We start from the raw sequence: 21297 nt of genomic DNA, 5'->3' as shown, positions 1-21297 counted from the left end.
TGTAATTAATTTCCCTTCTTAGCTGTATAAAAGACATATTGTTTGGACCTGAATCATAACACGCCAGATGTTATCACAACACAAATGTTCAGAAATGATTTCTCATCTCTTCTGTTGCTTGAGGAAAAACCAAAACTGATCGACCCAGTTCCTCCAAATCTATTTTAAGACGCCTCTGCTAGAAGGCTGAAATTCAAATGTTTGGAAATAGGTAATGAACTCTCTTTGCTGTTCAGTTACAGACATCTTTTCCAGCGTGACAGTCAAGTAAACGCGTCTTGAAGTTCTCAGGACGTGTCAGAGGCAGGGAAGCGTTGATTTATACCGTGTCCTTTTTTTGCAGAGGAGGAAACTTGGAAACCCGCAGAGAAGACAGCTGAAAGTTTTTGCCTACGATCCCTTAATTACAGTAGCAAGAGTTATCCAGCGTTACGCCCTCAGGTCCTGGTGGGAGCTACAGCTTCTCAGCACTGTGGGTAAAGCAGCTGTGCCTTTCCTAAAGCTGGAGGCCTAAGAATTAAACCATGCAAAATCACAGCACATTTCTGCAAACTTAAATTGCACGGGAGAGCAAACGCCTTTGGCAAAGAGGGAAACAGAGCCCCTGTCTCTATGCTCGCGGTGCGGCGCTTCCATCACACGGTTATCCTTCCTGCTCCTTAGCAATGCGCATCTTCTTGCAGGCAGGGAAAATAAGTTCTGTTAAAAACTAAAGGGACTTAAGGAACGTACACAGGCGGGCAGATTACACAAAGCAGCAGGAAATTCCTGCAGGTTCTCCCCTTCTGAAACTGTTTTCCAAGTCACGGTGTCAACTTTAAATACCCATTTTTCTCTCCCAAGTTGCTTGGGTAGGGTCAGCTTGCTTTAGCGACAGATTGCTGGGAAGCTCGCTGTTCTTCTGCGCGAAAGCAGCGCTCCCTCCGAAGCGGACTCTTTCGCCAGTTATTAGTGTCGTTGTTATTGTATCCATACCACTCAGTGATGCAAAAACCCTCCCACCCGGCCAGGGAAGGCTAAGTTTCCCCAGCTGGAGACAGCGCTGTCGGCACCGGCTCTCTGATTTGTCGTCCTGGCCCCGGAGGGGGCACGGTGTGGTCAGCTCGGGAGCCCGGTAACAAAAGGGGGAGCGAGAGGGAAGGAGCTCGGAGAGCGGCCGGCAGCCGGGGGAGCTCGGCCCGGCGGGGGAAGCCCAGCGCCGGCCGCGCAGGGGCGGGGGCTCATGGCTGCCGGCGGCGGCTGAGGAGCGGGCAGAGCCCCGGGGCCGCGCTGGAGGCGAGGAGCGGCCGGGAGCGCCCCATGGGCGGCCGGGCGAGCCTGGCGTGCCGCGGGAGGGAGCTCCGTCCCCTGCCCCGTCGCCGCCCGCCGCAAGAGGAGGCTGAGACGATGATTCAGGTACGCGGGACGCGCTTCCCCGGCCCCGGCGCGGAGGGGGCGGCGGGGCGGGCGGCGGAGCTGCCGGGGCCGCGGCCGCCCGCGCCGGGCTCGGCGCCGCCGAAGGGCGGGCCGCGGGGAGGTGCCTGCGCCGGGAGCCTCGCCTCGCCTCGCCCCGCCGGGCCCGGCCGCGCGGCGCCGGCGGCAGCTCCGCTCCGCTCCCTTCGGCGCCGCCCGGGGCGGCGGGGGCTGAGGCAGCGCGGGGCGTGCGCGGCAGCGCCCGCCTCTCCCCGCGGCGGTGAGGAAAACGAAGGCGCGGGGATGCGGGGCGGCGTCTCGGCGCCCTGCCCGACTCCCCGCCGGGGCCTCCCCGGCGCCCGGGCCGAGCCCGGCGCAGCCCCGCGCTCGGCCCCAGGGCGCGCAGGCGGCAGCTCGCTTCCCCCGCTGCGCCGGCGGCTGAGGGGTGCGGAGCCCGCCGGGCCCGTCAGCAGCGGGCGCGCGCCTTCGCCTCCCCCCGCCCGCCTAAATACCCCCCGTTACCTTTGAGCAGACACCCACATCGCTTTTTGGGGCAGCTGCGGAAACGTCCGAACAGGAGGGTGGGCTGGCAATGCTGAGGTGCGCCTACCAGCTTTTCACGGGTGCGAGAGTGCCATCGACTTCGCTTCTGGTTTTCAACCCGTGTGATGTCGGTGAGGGCTTCCCTTTGGCTCTGCGGGGAGAAAACCAGAGAAACTGCCAGAACAGCAGCCCCTGCGCACAACCGCGGACAGGCGGTACCAGAAACCTCTCCTGAGCGTCGGCCCAGAGGCTTTGCGCCACGCAACCCCGGCCGGGGGCTCGCTCCAGCACCCCCGTTCCTGGTTTGCTAAGCAAACCTCTGGACCTTTGAGTTTTCATGTGCTTCCTTCTGGGTTGCCTCTGAAGGCTTGATTCAACGAGGGATTTAAATTAATTTTAAGCCTGTGTTTCAATGTTTGTGCTGACTCGGGTTCGGCACGCTGTAGCGGTCTCCTCTTGCGTGCTCAAGCGAGCAACCTCTTTCATTTCCAGTCCCTTCTGAAAACGTACCATTTCCAGTGAAACCTTTTAGGATTAGTTTCCCAGAAATTCATGAATAATATACCACACAAGTGGTAAAGGGTGGAGATATGCACTAAATAATCTTTACTGGTTTCAGGCTCCCTTTGGCCATCTCACGCGCGCTCTATCTGTGAAACCATCTCCATCACTCTTCTGTCTAACCTTTCAAACCAAGCAGCTTCAAATAACCATTTTATTATAAAAAGCTGCCAAGGAAATAGATGAGTGTATGTTTTCCTGCCAGAATTGCTTTCCTCTGAGGCGCAAGACGGCCAGCGTTCAGTTGTAGACAAGTGACTCATTTAAAGGGCTGAAGTTTTTGCCTTCTCGGAATTAGAAGAAGGAGCTTTATTCCATTTGAAAGCCTATACGATGATCTCCAGTGATTTCTTGCCAAAGAAACATTAGTCTGTGACCTTAGGCATAATATTAAACCTGAAAATCATAATGTTACAATGGAAAGAAAAAAATTATAGTTACAAACTTTTTTTTTCCCCCAGGGATTGATAAATATAAATTTTCTAGTAACTCTCAGCTCCAGCACCATGAGTCTGATTTTTAGAATCTTAATGGAGCATGCTTTACTAGAGGGAAGATGACTAGTTGGTCATTGCGCGGTGATTCGGTCGGCACCAGGGCCCCAAATTTGCTGGATGCTCTTGAAACGCATTAAGAAAACGTTCCATTCTGTATGACTTTGGGAGCAATAGCCGTGCCTTGTTCTCTTTTTCACGCCAGCACTTCTATTACTAGGACTTAGTTAGGGATGGGTAACGCTATTGCTCAGGAACGGTGCCACGCTGCTGTGGTACCTGTTCACCGTGGCAGTTTTGTGTCCCCCCCCCCCTTCGGTTCCTGCTTTTCTTTGTGGCTGCCTGGGGCTGCTAATTGAGAGTCTGCTGCTCAGAGGGCTCTCCAGCTAATTAATGTTATTAGTATTGCTTAGGAGTAACTCTTTTTAAGCTAGATTTTAGTTCCAAGTTTGTTCTTGATTCTTCCTTTCCTTGTTAAAATATCCTGAAGGGTTGAGCGAACCTGAGCATTGAACCCAGGAGCAAGAGAACAAGCTAAACGATGTTCACCTCCTCTTTCTGTGACACTTAAAAGGACAGGGAGAGGGTAACACCAAGCAACAAGATCAAGAAATCCGGTAGTTCCTTAGCACCAGTCCGTAGGGATGTAGCAGGGTAAGCAGAGCTTCACCACCCCCATACCAAGTTCCATGGAATGGATGGTCTGCATTCCTCTCTTATTATACATTAGTATAAATCAAGAATTTCTTCTCTGAAACCAATTGCATTTCATCAGTTTTAAATTAGTATGAGTGATGGGGGAAGCTGGGCCAGTAATTCTCAAAATATTGGTTATAAAATGAGTTCAAATGATGGAGTAGCCCACAAAGCTGGCATAGGCTCCAATTTATGCTGCTGTTACAGAGCAGGAAACATGTGGGCAGGATGTATTAACATCAGTGGCTTTATTTTACATCTGGAACATGAAAAAGGAGGCAACAAGCAACAGCTTAAAATATGAGCTTTCTGTATTGTTGAATTCCTATTGATCTTTCTCTTCCAGCAGGAAGATGTATAATTATACAATAGGCCATCTGAATTTCTACCACTGGGTGGTTGAAATAATTGTAATATTAGACATTCTGCCTCGGAATATGCCAAAAGGTCTTAACAAAGAGTCGAGGGGAAAATGGCATAAATTTGCCTCTAGGAAGGTGTTTTAAAGAGTGAGGGGGTTTGTTCGGTTTGTATTTTCAAGGGGAAGGGTAGATTCAAAGGGAGGGTACGAGTACACTAGACAAGTATTCTTCTCTTGGAGTCGATGGAGTTAAGCTAACTTAAAATCGGCACTAATGCCACAGGTTTGCAGTTATGTTTTTTGCTTAGGCCTCGTCCTGGGGTGGTTTATCAGCTTTCTGTGAGGGGCTGCTGTGACAGCGACAAGTGAATTCCTGGGTCAGTGTGGACTGGAGTCAGGATGCCACGCAAGCGCCAGCCCTGGCTCAGTTTCTGTAGGCAATCCTTCCTGCGCAGATCCCAGTGTTACCTGAAAACTCACTGTCTTAATCTGTCCTTTTTAACCACGTCTTGAAATTTCTCTTTCTTTGTGTATAGTATCGTAAAGGAGGTCAGACTCCCTGAACAATCTTTAGTGAGGACAGACTTCTCAGAGGAGCAGTTCTTGGGAATTTTTTTTTTTTTTTCCTTGGAAGTTGAGTGTGGGAGATAGGAACTTGTTTGCATATAGTTTCTGATAATTCCAGTTCAAGGACTGGTGTTCTTACAGCTCATAACATTTTATGATAAACACCTGTGTTTTGCATTGCTGATACTCTCTTGAAAAAAAAGGTCTGTCAGTCCTGCTCTCTTTTATATCAGCAAGGAAAAAAGCAATAGTGAAAACTGAAGTGCAAAGTAAATAAAGTAACTTTTTCAGAGTTGCTTAGCAAAGGCATAAAAGACTTCAGGTTTCCTGATCCTCGGTGTAATGCTTTTCCGCTGAAGCATATAACTTTGTGAGTAATGAGTTGTCGCTTGTGCAAAGCAAGGAAAAAGGGCAGTCTCAATGGATCTCTGTCCTGTCTTCTCTGTGCGGCTTGTATCTCTGACGCCGGGTGAAAGTGTGCGAATGTGAGGTGCTCCTCTACATCAGAGAGTAGTCAGCAATATTACACAGTCCGTAATCTCCCTGCAAGAATAATCTTGCTTCTGCTGCTGACGATTTATTTGTACAGATGGAAAGAATAGGAAGAAAAGTCGTTCTTCCAGGAACAAGAATTTTAAAGGGTTTTTGGATTGAATACTAAGCAAATAGCAGCATCGGCCCAAAATGCCCACAAGCTCAGAAGTCTTTAGCATCATTTCCTTGTATTGTGTTATACAACAGAAAAGTCGGAATAAAACAACAAGAATCCTTAAGAATAATTCTTTTTGCCAGTGCTAGGTCCTCTGTGCAGATTGCAGGCCAAGATGATGACAACTGTAGAAGACCCAGCCAGTGGGGACATTATTAGTCAAATCCTACTCAAGAAGCTGATGAATCCTGCGGGCCAATCACCCTTTTGTTAATAAATGTGTTCTTTCATCTAATGAACACATTCTGGAGGAAAGTGGCATTGTTTTTGTTGTCGTATGTAGATGGGAAATTCCTCGGACTATGTATCTTGTTCCCACTCTGTTGTTATTGTTTGACCGGTCAGGTTAATTCGTGTAATGTGTCCCTATTGCTCACGTTACTTAGTACGTGAGAATCGTGGGTAAAGTGGAAGCTAGCCTAACACAGACTACCTAACAGTATGCAACTGAAGTTCTTGTCCAGGTTTTCAGCACAATGTCTGGTTCCTTAACTGCAAGTTGTCGATCGTATTTTTAATGACCAAGGAAAGGAAAAAGCTTTTCAAAAACCTCAATCAATTTTTAGCTGCTGTATCAGTTAGGTTTCCAAGTGGTCTCAGACAGGTGAAGCACACTGAAACATAACGGCTGTTACTGGAAGGTATTACATCTTCACTTCAGTATCCTGCCTTCTCTCTGACGGCTGGGATCTGTCCTGTGGAAAATGGGCTGCGTAATTTTCAGTCATTTTAATCTAGTTTTATAGTGGTTTTCAGCAAGAGGGAAGTAAAGATTCTTGTAGAAAAATAAATGCAGCTTCAAAACTTAACAAAAATAATTGCTTAGAGGAACCGATAAATAAAGAAGGATTTAAATCACTTTTTCCTTCCAGAAGAATATTAAGTGAATAGCAGGAAAGAGAAAGTTCCCCAAACGGCTCAGTTACTGCCCTCAAGTGACATCCCGTGAGATGCACAACTTTCCCATGAAACTTACAATAGAAAACAATATTTTTTTAGAGTTTGTGGGTTACTTTGAGCATTGCTGTTGCTTTATAATTTCAGAATTGTTTCTTCCCACAGACTATGAATGTCAAATTGTATTATTCTAAAAGGAAAATTTTATTGTCGGTTCTGTTTTTTTATCTAAATAGGGAGGTTTCCTGGATCTTGGACAGTCTTTGGTTATCCAGAAAACTGATAGAATAAAAGTCTCTGAGAACAGTGAGGGAGAAACAAATGTGTTGAATATAAGTAGGTACAATCTGCTTCAAATCTAGCTGGTTAAAAGCAAGGAGGTTAAATAGTTTCAGGCACCCCACCATTTCATAAAGCTGTTCCGTTGCACAGACGGTTCGGATCACAATTCCATCACCGATACACATTGTTTAATCATCCAAACCAATGATTAAATTAGCGTAATTGTTATTCAAAACATGTGAGTTCTTTTATGATATGTGGAATGAGAGTCATGCTCCTTTTCCTATTTCTTCTTCATTCCAGCTGGTCCTTCCTCCTGGCCTCAGGGCTAATGCAGATCCCACGGCCCTCCAACAGCAGAGAGAGCTCCTGCTGATTTTAATAAATGCTTGAGTAGCACTGGTGCCTGAGCAGCCCTGGCCTCTCTCATGAAAAAGTGAAATGTTACTGGCATTTCCCTTCCTCCTCCACTCTGCTCTGTTCATGCAAGAGGTTGAGGAATGATCATGTGTCTGCCATAGCCGAATGTGTACTCGGTTCCAGCAGCAGCAGGGTTCTGCATTCAACAAAGCACTTGAACATTAAGCAATTTCTTAAGCCTGTTCCTATACAATAAAATAAAACCAGGCTCATGCGATCTTGACATCTCTAGAAATTGAAAATTAATTTTAAAGAGGATTTAATATATTTAACTGAATTAAAGTTTAATCCCCTAGTGACCCATGTATGGTGCTGGTCATGATAAATGTCCCCCTCCTCCCCAAACATAACACCACTTACCATTATGCCCTCTTTTATTTTCCTCCGAAGAGATGACTACTTGATATTTCCTTTTGCTTTGTGGCATCTTCTTAGATACCCTTACAAAACCAGCTTTCTTGCCCACTGCCCTCCTTTTTCCCCTAATGTGGGTACGTAGATAGCATGATGCTTGCGTGTGAAACTGTATCTGTGATGTGTCCTGGTACAGATTTTTCGCTCGTTTAATCCTGGTATTTCATACTGTAACATGCTTAGTTGTTTCTGTATAATATAGGCCCTGGTTTAAGTATCTGCAGTTGCTGAATTGGGGTCTGATTCTATGGCTCTTACAGCAACAACACTTTCGGTGCCGAACCCAGCTCTTTGTGGATTTCTTACAGCATTGTAAGAGTCTGCTGGTGGAACATAAAACACATAAATAAGGTTTAAGAAACGTGATTCAGTCTCATACAAAGCTGATAATGACTGCTCAAAAACTCCAGGCAAGTGAAGCTATCTCTTACCCAGGAAATAATTTATAAGAGGCTATAGTGCCCTGGCAGTTAAAATACAGTTAAAATACCCTGCAGAAAATTAAACTTAGATTTCGGGGGGGGCTTTTTCAGCTTTAGCATGGGTGGTAGTTAACAATATTCTTCATGTTAACCTTCTTATGTGTGGGCATATGTGGGAGGGACCAAGGGAGGAAAATGAGATTTAAGTTAGAAGCTAGCTAACAGCTTGCAAGAAGCTCTGTAAGCCCATATGTTGTAGTCCTGCTTTATTTATGTGAATTCCCACTCTCTAGGTTTGACCATTAGAAGAGTCTGTGGTACATAGTACACGACAAGACTTGAGTCCCAGCGGCTGGATGTTGCAGCTCCTTACATGTTGTGAATTCATTTTACGTGACCTGCCACTTTCTGTAATTGATCACTTCTGGAAAAAACTTTTCCCCTCCACATGGTCAAAAAAACCCCAAATGTGAAGTGGCCTTCTGTTAAAAACAGATGAAGAGAAGACAGCAGTGCACCAACTTTTTGTTGCTTTTCTCCTTCCAGCCTGCTCTGTTTTTAATACATAAAGAGGCACAATAAGTGGGACTAGATTTTCCAGCTAGGCGCAATTTTGCCACGCTAACTCAAGTAAACACAGTGGGGATGTAAAAAGTGAGCACGTGCCTGGTGCTGAGTGTATGCTAGGTGTTTCTCAGCGTGTGTGAGGGGTTGAGATGATTTTTGTCTTAGTTTGTGCCCCCTGTAGTTCCTTGCAAGATGGTGGGGAGGGGAGATTGACTCCGCTTTGTGACAACTGAAGGCATTACGAGATGCTCTTTGGCAGCTCACCCATTTAGGACTTCAATAATGTTTTTGTCCTTAGAAAAAATAATTCAAATACTCCAGGACTTCTTGCATTTGTTGCCTAGCGTTCCATGCAGTCTCTGCCCTACTATTCCACCAATTTCTGAGCCAGCGATTATTATTCTGCTTAACTGGTAGCTCATTTTTCTTGGAGGATTACTATGGGGTGTGTTTATGAAACCCTGTTTTCTTGTTCAGTGACCTGCCACTTGTAAGATCAGATGGGAAAGGAAGTTTGACCTGGAAGGCGCAGTGCAAATTTTATCACCATAGAAGGACGGCAAGTATAAGCATGACAATCACCTGAAATGTGTACGTCCACCTTTATGCTTTATGTCCGAGACAATTACTTTTAATTAAAAGTTCTGCTTGAAATCTGTTCGGATGATCATTGAGAATACCTCTACTTTCAAAATTAGTGGCATCCAAAATAAAACTTGTATGTAAAGTCCTAGAGGTTCTTTTTCAAATGAAGCAAATGACAACCTGAGATGCCACTTATAAGAAGTATGGGAATTTTTAAGTCATCATTTTGATTCCAGTTTTGCAGATTTTCCATTGTCTCTGTCACAACGCAGCACTTTTTCATCTTGGCTGTAATGAAATAAATGGAATGGTGAAAAGACACTTAACAAAAACCAGATCTTCTTACTTCAGTTTATCTGTGCTTTAACCATCAGTCAATACGGCTTTCTACAATAATGGGTTCCTGGCTATTTGTTTTATTCTTATAAGGTCTTTGCAATTAAAGCCAAATACCACTGCCTTGTGGACCTTCCCTTTTGGATTAAGGGCATAAATAGCTGTTTTCAGCTAGCACAAATAACAGAGATGTGAAATGTTTTAGAGAGTCAACTGCCACTATTGTTTATCAGAGCTGTTCCAGATCTGGGGAGAAAAAAATTGAATGAAGCTGGAGGTAACTGAAGTGAATAGGCACTCTCATTTGTTCGTGGCCTGCTTCATTTTATAACACATACATAAAACTGAAGGAAGAAGTCTTTAAGGTGATAGGGTAAAGTGAAGTTTATGTAAAAGTCTTCGACATTCCTACTTATTATCAGCCATCCAGTACCTTTTCCTGTGAGGACTCACATCAAACCTCAAGAGCTCGCTATGGCAAGGATGACCGCTTCAAATCATGATGGTCAGGAGGTGGTCCTGCCTGGTATTTCTGAATTGGCTTTCGAAAACAGAGTTCATTCCCAAATCCCATGTGATGACCAGCTTTGAGCATGCCTTGCTCTCTGACAATGCTGCTGTTAATCCACAGATTTGTCATGCCGCTGTACTTGGTTTGTAGATCTTCCCCCTGGCCCTGGCCCAGCTGGTCATGGAAGTTGCTCCCCCTCTGGGGAAGGGCCAACCGCTATTCCATCCCAGTCTTTTCTGGCTTCCAACCTCAGCCAGCTGGTAAAATAAGGAGAGCTGATAATACAAGAGTCACCCCAAGGTGACATACTGTTTTCTAAAACCCTTTTGGACCCTGCAGGCTTTAGGAAAAGTTACTTACGTCCCAGATCCCCTTCAAAGTTGCCAAAGCTAGGACTTCTCTGTCACTTCTTGAACACTTAAGTTATAATGTTAATCCTAATTGCACCTTTACTCCCTGGGTATGAGTATGAGCAGTTTCTGTAGCAAGAGTTTAGGTTTTAAAAAAAAAATTGTACATACATTTTAGAAAATGCAGCACATAATCTGCATGTGTACATGTGAGAGTACATGTGTGGATGTATTCACATGCCCACAGTGGTTGTTGCTCATATCTCAAGTTACTTGCGAACCCCAGAATGTATTTGACCATGTGGCTAAACTGGTGGTGTATTAATTTTAAGTAATGCAACATAAAGCAGTAAGTCATGATCATGGTGGATCTAGGGCACACCACAGAGCTGTTCCTCTCCTTAGGTCATGATTTTTAACAGCTGAATTATGCCTTTGTATGTGCTGCCTTACAGATGGTGTGAAGTCAGCCACTTTTTCAGGAGCCGTGACACACTGAGCAAGATGTATCTTTGGTTCCCAAATAGATCTTGGGATGGAGGGACCAGGTTGGTTATGTTTTGCCTGTGGGACTTGCAAGAGCTCTGTTAAACTGCTGTGTCCTGCTCTCACAAGTAGCTGGCCTTGGCCCTTTTGTACCTTCTGCCTTGAGAAGGCTGTCATCCACAAACCTTCCCAGCACTAACCTATTCCAAATGCGTCTAACGCTGTGGAGGTGTTAGCCCTCTGGTATGGCAGGAATGTGGATCACAGCCGATGGAAAATGAGCTGTTGCTTTTGGATCTCCACTGTTATCAGTACTTGCCATACTGTTCCGCTGTGCCACCAGGTATGTGACATTCAGGGAGAAAACACGTGGAGAGAATTGGGGCGATATGTGGAAATACTACATATTCTTTCCTTTCTGTTAATTGATGGAGAGCTGCCAGTGATGAATGAGAGCTTGATGTCATAAGCCACTTCTTATTTATCAAAAACAGTTGTAAGGGGGACAGCAAGCAAATGTGCTGTTCAGCATCTTGTTTCTGTCGCTCCCTGTTCTCCGTCATCCAGCTACAGAACACTGACGAAGAGCCTGCTCCTAATGCTTTTTTGTCAGTTATCCAAGCAATCAGAGCCAACAAATGCTTTTTTAAAGTAATAGACTCTCAGAAACTAATGCAAGTTTGGGACTTGAAAGAGCAAAAGGTTTTCATTATGTTTTTAAAGCAAATGTCAAAAATAAACTCTTTTTCATGTCCGTATAAGCCCAACGGGCATGGAATGCCTGCTTCCTGCCAAATCTGGTATTAACTATGGCTATCACTTAGAGGGAAATTAAAACCATTTGGGTCTTTGTCCTTGAAGGCTCCCCATACGATTTATGAAGGCTCTCTGTAGATTTAGTGCAATGTCAGTTCATGGGGTTTCAGTGCACGTATTCAGTGTGGTGCTTCAGCGACGGGCTGATCATGTTGCGGTCTTGAATGCAGTGGTCCAAGGGCCTCATTTAAGTATATGCACAGGGGCACCAGGACCTTGACGTGGGGGGATGTGTGCATGCGTGCATATGGGAGAGAGAAAGAAAGATGATACAGAAGATGAGTGAGTTCAACCTGGGGATTTTGACCTGGATTTCATACAGCTGTAATTTCGGTGGGCGGTTAAACAAAGGGTTGTATTTTTAGCCTGTCTTTAAGGTATTTGGAACAGTTTTTTCTTGCCTTTGTGCTTGAGCGGGGGAAAGTGCTACTTTGTGCATGAGTGTTTTTGATGGGCACTGTAAGAAGACCTATATTCATGTGAAAATAATGATAGTGAGTATAGCACTTCACTCAGCTCTTCCAGCGCCGAGGCACCAGTGGCAGGGCTAACTTGAGGAGGGCTGAAGTCATGCAGAGGGAAGTCTGGTGGCCTATCTGTTGCCCTGAGGTCCTGTGGTTGTAACTTGCCTAAGTAGCAGGAAGCTGAGGTTCACAGTTACTCTGACACTAAAGCATGTCTTCTGTTAACTGCTTATGAGATATTTGACCCATAACTTTTCCCTGAGTCAGTCCTAACTTATTTTCTGTTGACTTCTGGGTAGTTTTAGTTGCAGCAAGTGTGTCCCCACCTGGGAAAAGAAGAGAATCTGTTGGCTCAAACTGAACAAAACTTGCGGTACTTTAGGGTTTGTGGGTTGCGGTGTTTTAAAACCAGGGATCTGAAGGCAAAAGCTGTAGTGTTCTTGGGTTGGAAGGGACCTTGAAGGTCATCTAGTTCCAACCACCCTGCCATGGGCAGGGACACCTTCCACCAGATTAGGTTGCTCAAAGCCCCGTCCAACCTGGCCTTGAACACTTCCAGAGTTGGGACATCTACAACTTCTCTGGGCAACCTGTTCCAGTGCCTCGTCACCCTCATGGTGAAGAATTTCTTCCTAATACCTAATCTAAATCTCCCCTCTTTCAGCTTAAAGCCATTACCCCTTGTGCTATCACTACATACCCTTGTAAAAAGTCCCTCTCCAGCTTTCTTGTAGGCCCCTTCAGGTACTGGAAGGCTGCTAGAAGGTCTCCCCGGAGCCTTCTCTTCTCCAGGCTGAACAACCCCAGCTCTCTCAGCCTGTCTTCACAGGAGAGGTGCTCCAGCCCTCTAATCATCTTTGTGGCCCTCCTCTGGACTTGCTCCAACAGGTCCATGTCCTTATGTTGGGGGCCCCAGAGCTGAACACAGGATTGCAGGTGGGGTCTCATGAGAGTGGAGTAGAGAGGGAGAATCCCCTCCCTTGACCTGCTGGCGACGCTTCTTTTGATGCAGCCCAGGACAGGGTTGGCTTTCTGGGCTGCAAGTGCGCACTGCCGGCTCCTGTTGAGCTTCTCGTCAACCAGCGTCCCCAAGTCCTTCTCCTCAGGGCTCCTCTCAATCCATTCTCTGCCCAGCCTGTATTTGTGCTTGGGATTACCCCAACCCACGTGCAGGACCTTGCACTTGGTCTTGTTGAATTTCACAGAATCACTAAGGTTGGAAAAGACCTGTAAGATCATCAAGTCCAACCATCAACTAACCCCACCCATGCCCACTAAACCATGTCCCACAATGCCACGTCCACACGTTCCTTGAACACCTACAGGGATGGTGACTCCACCACCTCCCTGGGCAGCCTGTTCCAATGCTTGATAACCCTTTCAGTGAAGAAATTTTTCCTAATATCCAGCCTGAACCTCCCCTGGCACAACCTGAGGCCATTTCCTCTTGTCCTGTCACTTGTCACTTGGGAGAAGAGACCAACACCCACCTCCCCACAACCCCCTTTCAGGTAGTTGTAGAGAGCGATGAGGTCTCCCCTCAGCCTCCTCTTCTCCAGACTGAACAACCCCAGCTCCCTCAGCCGCTCCTCATCAGACTTGTGCTCCAGACCCCTCACCAGCTTCGTCGCCCTTCTCTGGACACGCTCCAGCACCTCAATGTCCTTCTTGGAGTGAGGGGCCCAAAACTGAACACAGCATTCGAGGTGTGGCCTCACCAGCGCCGAGTACAGGGGCACGATCCCCTCCCTACTCCTGCAGGCCACACTGTTTCTGATCCAGGCCAGGATGCCATTGGCCTTCTTGGCCACCTGGGCACACTGCTGGCTCATATTCAGCTGGTTGTTGATCAACACCCCCAGGTCCTTTTCTGCGGGGCAGCTTTCCAGCCACTCGTCCCCAAGCCTGTAGCGTTGCCTGGGGTTGTTGTGACCCAAGTGCAGGACCCGGCACTTGGCCTTGTTGAACCTCACACAATTGCCCTCGGCCCATCGATCCAGCCTGTCCAGATCCCTCTGCAGAGCCTTCCTACCCTCCAGCAGATCAACACTCCCGCCCAACTTGGTGTCATCTGCAAACTTGCTGAGGGAGCACTCGATCCCCTCATCCAGATCATCGATAAAGACATTAAACAAGACCAGCCCCAAAACTGAGCCCTGGGGGACTCCACTTGTGACCGGCCGCCAGCTGGATTTAACTCCATTCACCAGAACTCTCTGGGCTCGGCTGTCCAGCCAGTTTTTTACCCAGCGAAGAGTACACCTGTCTAAGCCACGAGCCACCAGCTTCTCCAGGAGAATACTGTGGGGGACAGTGTCAAAGGCTTTACTAAAGTCCAGGTAGACAACATCCACATCATGAGGTTCGCACGGGCCCCACCTCTCAAGCCAGTCAAGGTCCCTCTGGATGGCATCCCTTCCCTCCAGCATGTCGACCGCACCACACAGCTTGGTGTCGTCGGCAAACTTGCTGAGGGTGCACTCAGTCCGTGTCGCTGACTAAGACGTTAAACAGCGCTGGTCCCAATACCGATCCCTGAGGAATGCCACTTGTAACTGGTTGCCACTTGGACATCGAAGTGCTGACCGCAACTCTTTGAGTGCAACCATCCCGCCAATTCCTTATCCACTGAGTGGTCCATCCGTCAAATCCATGTCTCGCCAATTTAGAGACAAGGATGTCGTGCGGGACAGTGTCAAATGCTTTGCTCAAGTCCAGGTAGATGATGTTAGTCGCTCTTCCCATATTCACCAATGCTGTAACCCCATCATAGAAGGCCACCAAATTTGTCAGGCACCATTTGCCCTTGGTGAAGCCATCTTGGCTGTCACCAATCACCTCTGTTTTTCCATGTGCCCTAGCATAGTTTCCAGGAGGATTTGCTCCATGATCTTGCTGGGCACAGAGGTGGGACTGACTGGCCTGTAGCTCCCCAAGTCTTCCTTTTCCCCTTTTTTAAAAATGGGGATGGCTTTATTTTCTCAGCCCTCATGTGGAAAGAATTCCTATTTAGGGATGCATTTACACATGTAGCATGAAGATGTGAGAGTCTGGACAAAAGGAACGCTGATAGAACCCTCAAAAAGAGTGATGGGGTAGCTTCTGTGTCACCAAACCATGCCACTTTGCTGTTTTCCCCCCAGAAAAAGGAGCATGTTTTTCATGTATCAGCTGGGATCAGTGAATGCACTGAACATCCGTAAAAGGAGAAATGGAAGAATACTGTTTTGAAAGCAAAAAGATGTTTTCCTTACTCATCTTATTTCTGCCTTGCAACCCATCTTGAAAGGTCATTGATGCTAAATATTCATTAAAATGTAGAATTAATTGACCAGGACCAAGTGCTTGGCTTCATTGTGGATGGCCCCCATTTTGAGAGGCAGAGGCCCTTCTAGAAGGGCAGACACTGAGCCTTAGGCAGCTCCGACTGAGATTCCAGCAACGCTTGCTGCTTCTTGGGTTTTGCAGCTCTATTGAAGTTGTCAGTGTAACAGCATTGGAATGTCATTCAAAAACTCAGCAAACCTGAACTCGTTTCAGCAATGTCGGGGGGCATTAGATGGAAAAAGGAATTACGTGGAACTCACCAGAGGACAGTATTTTCAGTTTAAATTGTTTTAAACTCCTTTTAATTCCAGCTGAGTTAAAGTTAGCTGCAAAAGGCTGGCTCACGAGATTTAAAAATAGAATCTTAACTTTTTGCTGAAACATGGTGAGAATAAGAAAACAGGATGAGAACGATTAACCTTGCTGCAGGATTGCACACAAAATACTTTGAAGTGGTAGCTGTTACGAAATACGGTGTGGATTTAATAATTTCCTTACAAATATTCATATTCCCCTCTGTTGCGTCCACATACTGTAGAAATTTTCACTAAGAAATTTATGTATTATACTTTGTCACAAAAAAATAAATGCAAGGAATAAATAAATAGCAAGAATCCTTGTTAATACTACTACAGTTGTATTTCAGTGCTATCTTCAGTGTTTTGATCAATTATCACCATAACATTTTAAAGCTAAAGGCCTACTTAATTGAATTATTGCCTTCAACACTTTCGTATCTTGGATGTGACTGCAAACTAAAACCTGGCTTATACCTGTCAAACACTGACAGGGCAAATATGAAAAGTGCATTTTCAGTCTATGTTTACTGAGAAGGAAGATTTGAGTTGGGATTTTGTGGTATGAAGCTGGGATCCCGACTTGAATAAGCATCAATTCACAGGGATTTGACACAGATGAATGGACTGCTGGCTGCTGGATTCTTGAAAATTCTTTGAACCTCTGTTTTTGGCTAACGGTTGGGGGAGAATCACATCTTGCCCTTCCTGTAATAAGTCAGAAAAAAACTTGCCACAAGGCATTCCTCCTCTAAAATCCTGTTGGCAGTTTGGGCCATTATACAGAAACTGGGAGCCAGGATTAGAGAGGAAACCTTGCCAAGAAATCCTAAAAATAGCTGAAAAATATTACTGGTGTCACTGGAAGACTTACGCTTCTAATTACTTTCATATTGTGCCCTTAAACTCTATGGAAATCAGAGTGCATTGAAAGCATTCTTCTGAAAATACTTGCAGATTTTTAAAAAAAACTTGCAAGCTGGACATTGAGCTGTGGATCCGATTCTCCTAGATGTTAAGAAGTCTGACTGCCCTCAGTATACAAGGTAAAATTTAGAAATCATACTACATAGGTGGTTTCCCACCCCCATTCCACCCGTTATACTGTCCCTTTAGCTGAGGGGATAATTGGATTCTGGAATGCAGAGGAATTTATGGTTACATCTCTCTTGATCCAAATATTAATACTTTTTTCTTATTTGAAGGGGGATAACTTTGCTGTAAGCTAAATTTTAAAAAGAAAACACAAAAAATCATGCTGAAAAAATATTTAATGTGTAAATAATTCTAATACTTTTTAAAGGCTGTGCATTTTTGCCCTCCACATGACTTTTGCCTGCTCTGTGTAAGCTATTTTTCATGTATGCTCTTTCTTGTAGACTAAATATTGATCTAATAGAGTATAGGAGCTGCAGAAGTGTTCAGGGTGTTTGGCAAGACACATAGTGACTATTTACTTCATCATGCTTCCATTGAAGATAAGTTCTTAATGGATATAAAAATCAAATTACTTGGGAAAGGAGGGCCAGTAAAGTGTTACTGCTTTGTTAATAAGATGGGTTATTGGCTTTTTTTCTGATTTTTTTTTCTTTTCTGGAAACTCTGAATAAATGAAAACATTGTGATGGTTCAGAGATTCAGTACCGAGAAGAACAATTGAAGAATAATAGAATCCTTACAGGGAACTGGTTTAGCCTCATATTGCGTCCTTTTTCTGTGCTGTCTCAGTCCTTTGCATGAAGAAAGGCAGAGGTTGACTGACTAATGCAGCAGTGGCGATTGTAGTTTTTGGTAGTGACAAAAAAGGGACGTATCACTCAGTGAAGGAAGATCTTTGCGTTGAGCTCATGTGCTTCCTTACATGTGTCCTAGGTTTAGCTTAGCTGTTTGTTTTCTAGAGTATATCCCAAATGGTGGGGTGTATAATGTCTGTACTGAATATCAGACTTGCAAATCAGAAACCTCAGCATCAACATCCAGCATCAGGATGTTGGATTTTATATCTTATTCTTAAGTGAAACTACAGGAGAACCCTATTCTGATCAGAGTGTGCGTGGTGGTGTTGAGGATGTGATGGATTAGAAATCCAAGTACCTTTTACATGCTGAGTTGTTGCTGCTGTTGATAATAACAGTAATTCTGAAACCCATCTATCCATCTTCTGGTCCCACCAGGTAAGAAAAACTTTCTGTATGTGGCCTGCAGATTAAAATGATACTTGCAGCATCAGTTAATACTTCATCTGCCCACCTTGCTTGACTGACAGCCTATGCTTTTGGAGAGACTTCTCAACTGATTTTCGAACCACAGGTATTTAACTTAAGGAGCTGGGATGCCAACATCCAAAACCATGTTCCCAAAAAGTCCTGCTAAAAGGTTGCCTTTCTGCTGGAGAGGGCTGGCCTCACTGCGTGCTTCCTTCGCAGCTTTTGCAGTATGTCCGGTTTTAGCAGTGGCTAGATCAAACAGATCTGGTAGTGTCTAAATCGCTAGTGGAATGACTCTGGGGTGCAGTCGTTGCTCACATGGGTTAGAAATTCTTACAGGGCCTCTTTGCCTAAGAGGGAACTTTCTACAGCTGAAGTCATGCTGTACGTGCCGCAGAGGCACACAGAGATTGGGGGATTGAGGAAAAACACTGTACCCTGTGTAACTGTGCATCCTGGCCATGCTATTACGGTGACTGGAAGAGCACCTCAAAGTACTGATTAGGATATAGTCTCACGGGCTGCTGGACTATGTATATTTTGAGGCACGCTTATTCTGACTTCCATTGACTGACCTCTTTATTGGCTTGAAAGACGTCATGCAAAAACCTACACAAGAGAAGCAAATGACATTAGGACAAGGTACAAATCTACAAATGGGCTTACGACCTGTTTTGCTTCTCTTTTAAATCACGCATGAAAATGTTTAACTGGGACATAACATTGTGAGCTGTGGAATACTTGCAAGCCTAGTTCTCACAGCTGGGTACCGTGCAGAGTGTGGGAAAAAACGGAAACCCAGCTGTAGAGAGAGGCTTCTTCTGAGCCAAAGGGATGACTTCTGAGACCTCAGATGGAAGTGCAAGAGGAGGAAAGAGTTGGTAATTGCAGCATCAGATACATACAACTCTCGGGACATAGCAGAAATGATAGGTTGCAAGCAGAACTGGCAGAGGGCACCCAGAAGTAAGTTCACAGGGGTGTATTTTCATTCTGTCCAGACAGGGTGAGGTTTAGCGGCTGCGCTTATCAGGAAGAGAGTTCAGGCTTCTGAGGCGATACGGTGCTTTCAGTTGCAAGAAGTGCAAAAGGCAACATAACGTCTTGCTTTCTGACAGACTTAAGAAAAAACGTGGTGCAGCAGTTTGGTGTTGCTTACTGCATTTATTGTACGTTCTCGAAACACTGTCCTCGGGAGCTGAATAGTCAGCGTCAGCAAAGAAGTGCTCTGGCTTTTGCCCCCTGGCTTTTTCTGCCCCGGTGCGCGTTGCACACATTCTCCTACCATTACGGCCATCTGAAGGGACAGGTGTTCATAAAGGCGCAAAAATAATTCGCAAGGAGATGAGAATGATTTTACTTTTTAGCCTCTGTCAAAACGATCGAGAAGACAAGTACAAAGATCAAGGGAGGGAAATCCAGACTCCCCCGGAGTAGCAAATCTCTTCTTGGGTTGCTGGTGCCAGAGCATCAGCCCCAGACCTTTTGTTCGGTGAGGCCTCTGTCTCTCAGGTCCTTGCCCTGCTGGTTGGTACCCCCGTTCCTGGTCGGGATATCCCCGAATAGCTGGGGTATCTATTTGCAGCACACATTGCTGGTGGTGCAAGTTTTCGGGCACCGGGCAGGAGGTGTGGGTTGAGAACGCTGCGCTTTCCTCGTGAAGGCGGGGGGGTGAGGTGGGAGCAGCAGCCGCCAGCTATTCCGACCAGCACGGGTCCAGTGCTGGGCCCGAGTGGGACGCCCCGAGTGGGTTGCTCCCCTTCCATCCTCAAACGCCAGACAGACGTAGTGGGAGGTTGGTGGGTTAAGAGCCAGCTCAGTGGCCGTCTGCTTGCACTAGAAAGCGCCAGGTGAAAACACAGCAAATGAAGCCTGAGAAAGCCTGGCTCCTGGAGGAGCGGACGAAGGCAAATGAATCCTAAGATGAGTTCCACAATATGTTTTCCAACACTTCAGCTCGTGATAGATCTATCGTAATTAAAGCTAATTACCAAAAGAAGAAAAGGGAATATAGAGAGTTACGCTGGTTTGGGCCACTGAAGACTGTGTTGGTTCCCCAGCGTTTGTATGCGATGTGGCCTGCTCTAACCAAACCCTCCAGTGGTGGCAGGCAAAGGGAAATAGCCATGGAAGCAAATATGAAAGTCTTCTGTATGCTTTAATCCCATCTAAGGGAGGGGAGACCTCATCGCTCTCTACAACTACCTGAAAGGGGGTTGTGGTGAGGTGGGTGTTGGTCTCTTCTCCCAAGTGACAAGCGACAGGACAAGAGGAAATGGCCTCAAGTTGGTCCAGGGGAGGTTTAGATTGGATATTAGGAAAAATATCTTTCCTGAGAGAGTGGTGAGACACTGGAATAAGCTGCCCAGGAAAGTGGTGGAGTCACCATCACTGGAGGTGTTCAAGGAATGTGTGGACGAGGCACTGCGGGACATGGTTTAGTGGGCACAGGGGTGTTGGGGTGATGGTTGGACTTGATGATCTTACAGGTCTTTCCCAACCTTAGTGATTCTGTGATTCTGATCTAATACCTGGCCGTGACAGTTTTGTCAGCGAAAACCACAGGAACACAAGTTCCGTTGCCGCTGCCTTCCTCCTGTTCAGCCTTTCTCTCCTGCCCTGCAGTGCCCGCACTGTTTGCTGTGGGATTGCTTGTTGTGATGTACAAATGAGTTGCTACAGGCAGTTAGAAGACATCCATCTAACACTGATTCTGGAGAGCCTGAGAGAAGTTTCACTGAAACTGTGACCATTTATCCAAAGGTTGGCTGTTCCTGTTTTAAGAGTTTAATTTGTACTGAGGGAAGGAAAAAAAATAAAGGGACCCTGAGCTACAATATATTCACAAACCAGAAGGAATAAACAAATTCTGTTCCGTTTCTAACTAATTTTTATTATAACTTAATTCTTTTCTTTTTACTTTAAAATTACATCCCGCTGCAGCAGACTTGAATTTTTAGTGAAAAAAATATTTAATCATTTCCTTCCTTTTCAGCTGTTGTAACTGTACTCTGTGAGTTACTACAGGAAGAGTATCTTATTCCTGACTTCCTGATCTGCCTGCAAGCTGATATCTGGTGTCCTCCTGAAACGCACAATTTTGATTGCTGCTCCACCCGGCCATGCCAGGTTTCTGTAAACAAGGTTTATACATCTGAAGATGCCAGAGAAGCAGACGTTTTATGTTTACTCAGGGGTTTTTGGCATCAGGAATTAGCAAACAAACTTAGCACATCCAAAGCCACATGCCTTCTTTAATTGCTCCTATATTAGATTTGGTGAAGGATCACCGTTTTGTCACGCAAGAGATTTTACTGATTAAATTACCGATTGGTGGCTGTGCAAGCAGGCTCAGTCCTGAGTCTCTTTTCGGCTCTCAACAGAAGGAGAAACTGATCTTTAACAGATACTACTGTTCCCTCTGCTTTCTTCCTACCCCATCTGTGTAACAAAGCTGCTGCTTGATCACTCTCTTGACCTTAAACCTTTGGCGACTGGGAGAGAGGAATAAAGAGAGGGTAGAGTAGGGGGGACTCTGAAGTCAGAGGCAGGGAGTGAATGATTTGTACATGGAGATGCAGAAGGGAAGGGAGA

The 21297-nt window shown here is 45.8% G+C and overlaps 1 protein-coding gene across 1 annotated transcript in view; it reads left to right on the top strand.

Moving 5' to 3' along the window:
* The first annotated feature begins 1299 nt into the window (after nucleotides 1-1299).
* Nucleotides 1300-21297, top strand: part of TNS3 (tensin 3) — a 242445-nt gene continuing 222447 nt past the window's right edge. Inside the window, exon 1 of the mRNA XM_059819048.1 lies at nucleotides 1300-1395. Within this exon, the coding sequence (XP_059675031.1) occupies nucleotides 1300-1395 (96 nt within the window). The remainder of the gene's footprint in view (nucleotides 1396-21297) is intronic.

Source organism: Gavia stellata, chromosome 6 (assembly GCF_030936135.1).
Source record: "Gavia stellata isolate bGavSte3 chromosome 6, bGavSte3.hap2, whole genome shotgun sequence".
Classification (NCBI taxonomy): Eukaryota; Metazoa; Chordata; class Aves; order Gaviiformes; family Gaviidae; genus Gavia; species Gavia stellata.
This window is presented reverse-complemented; position numbering and strand designations above follow the sequence as displayed.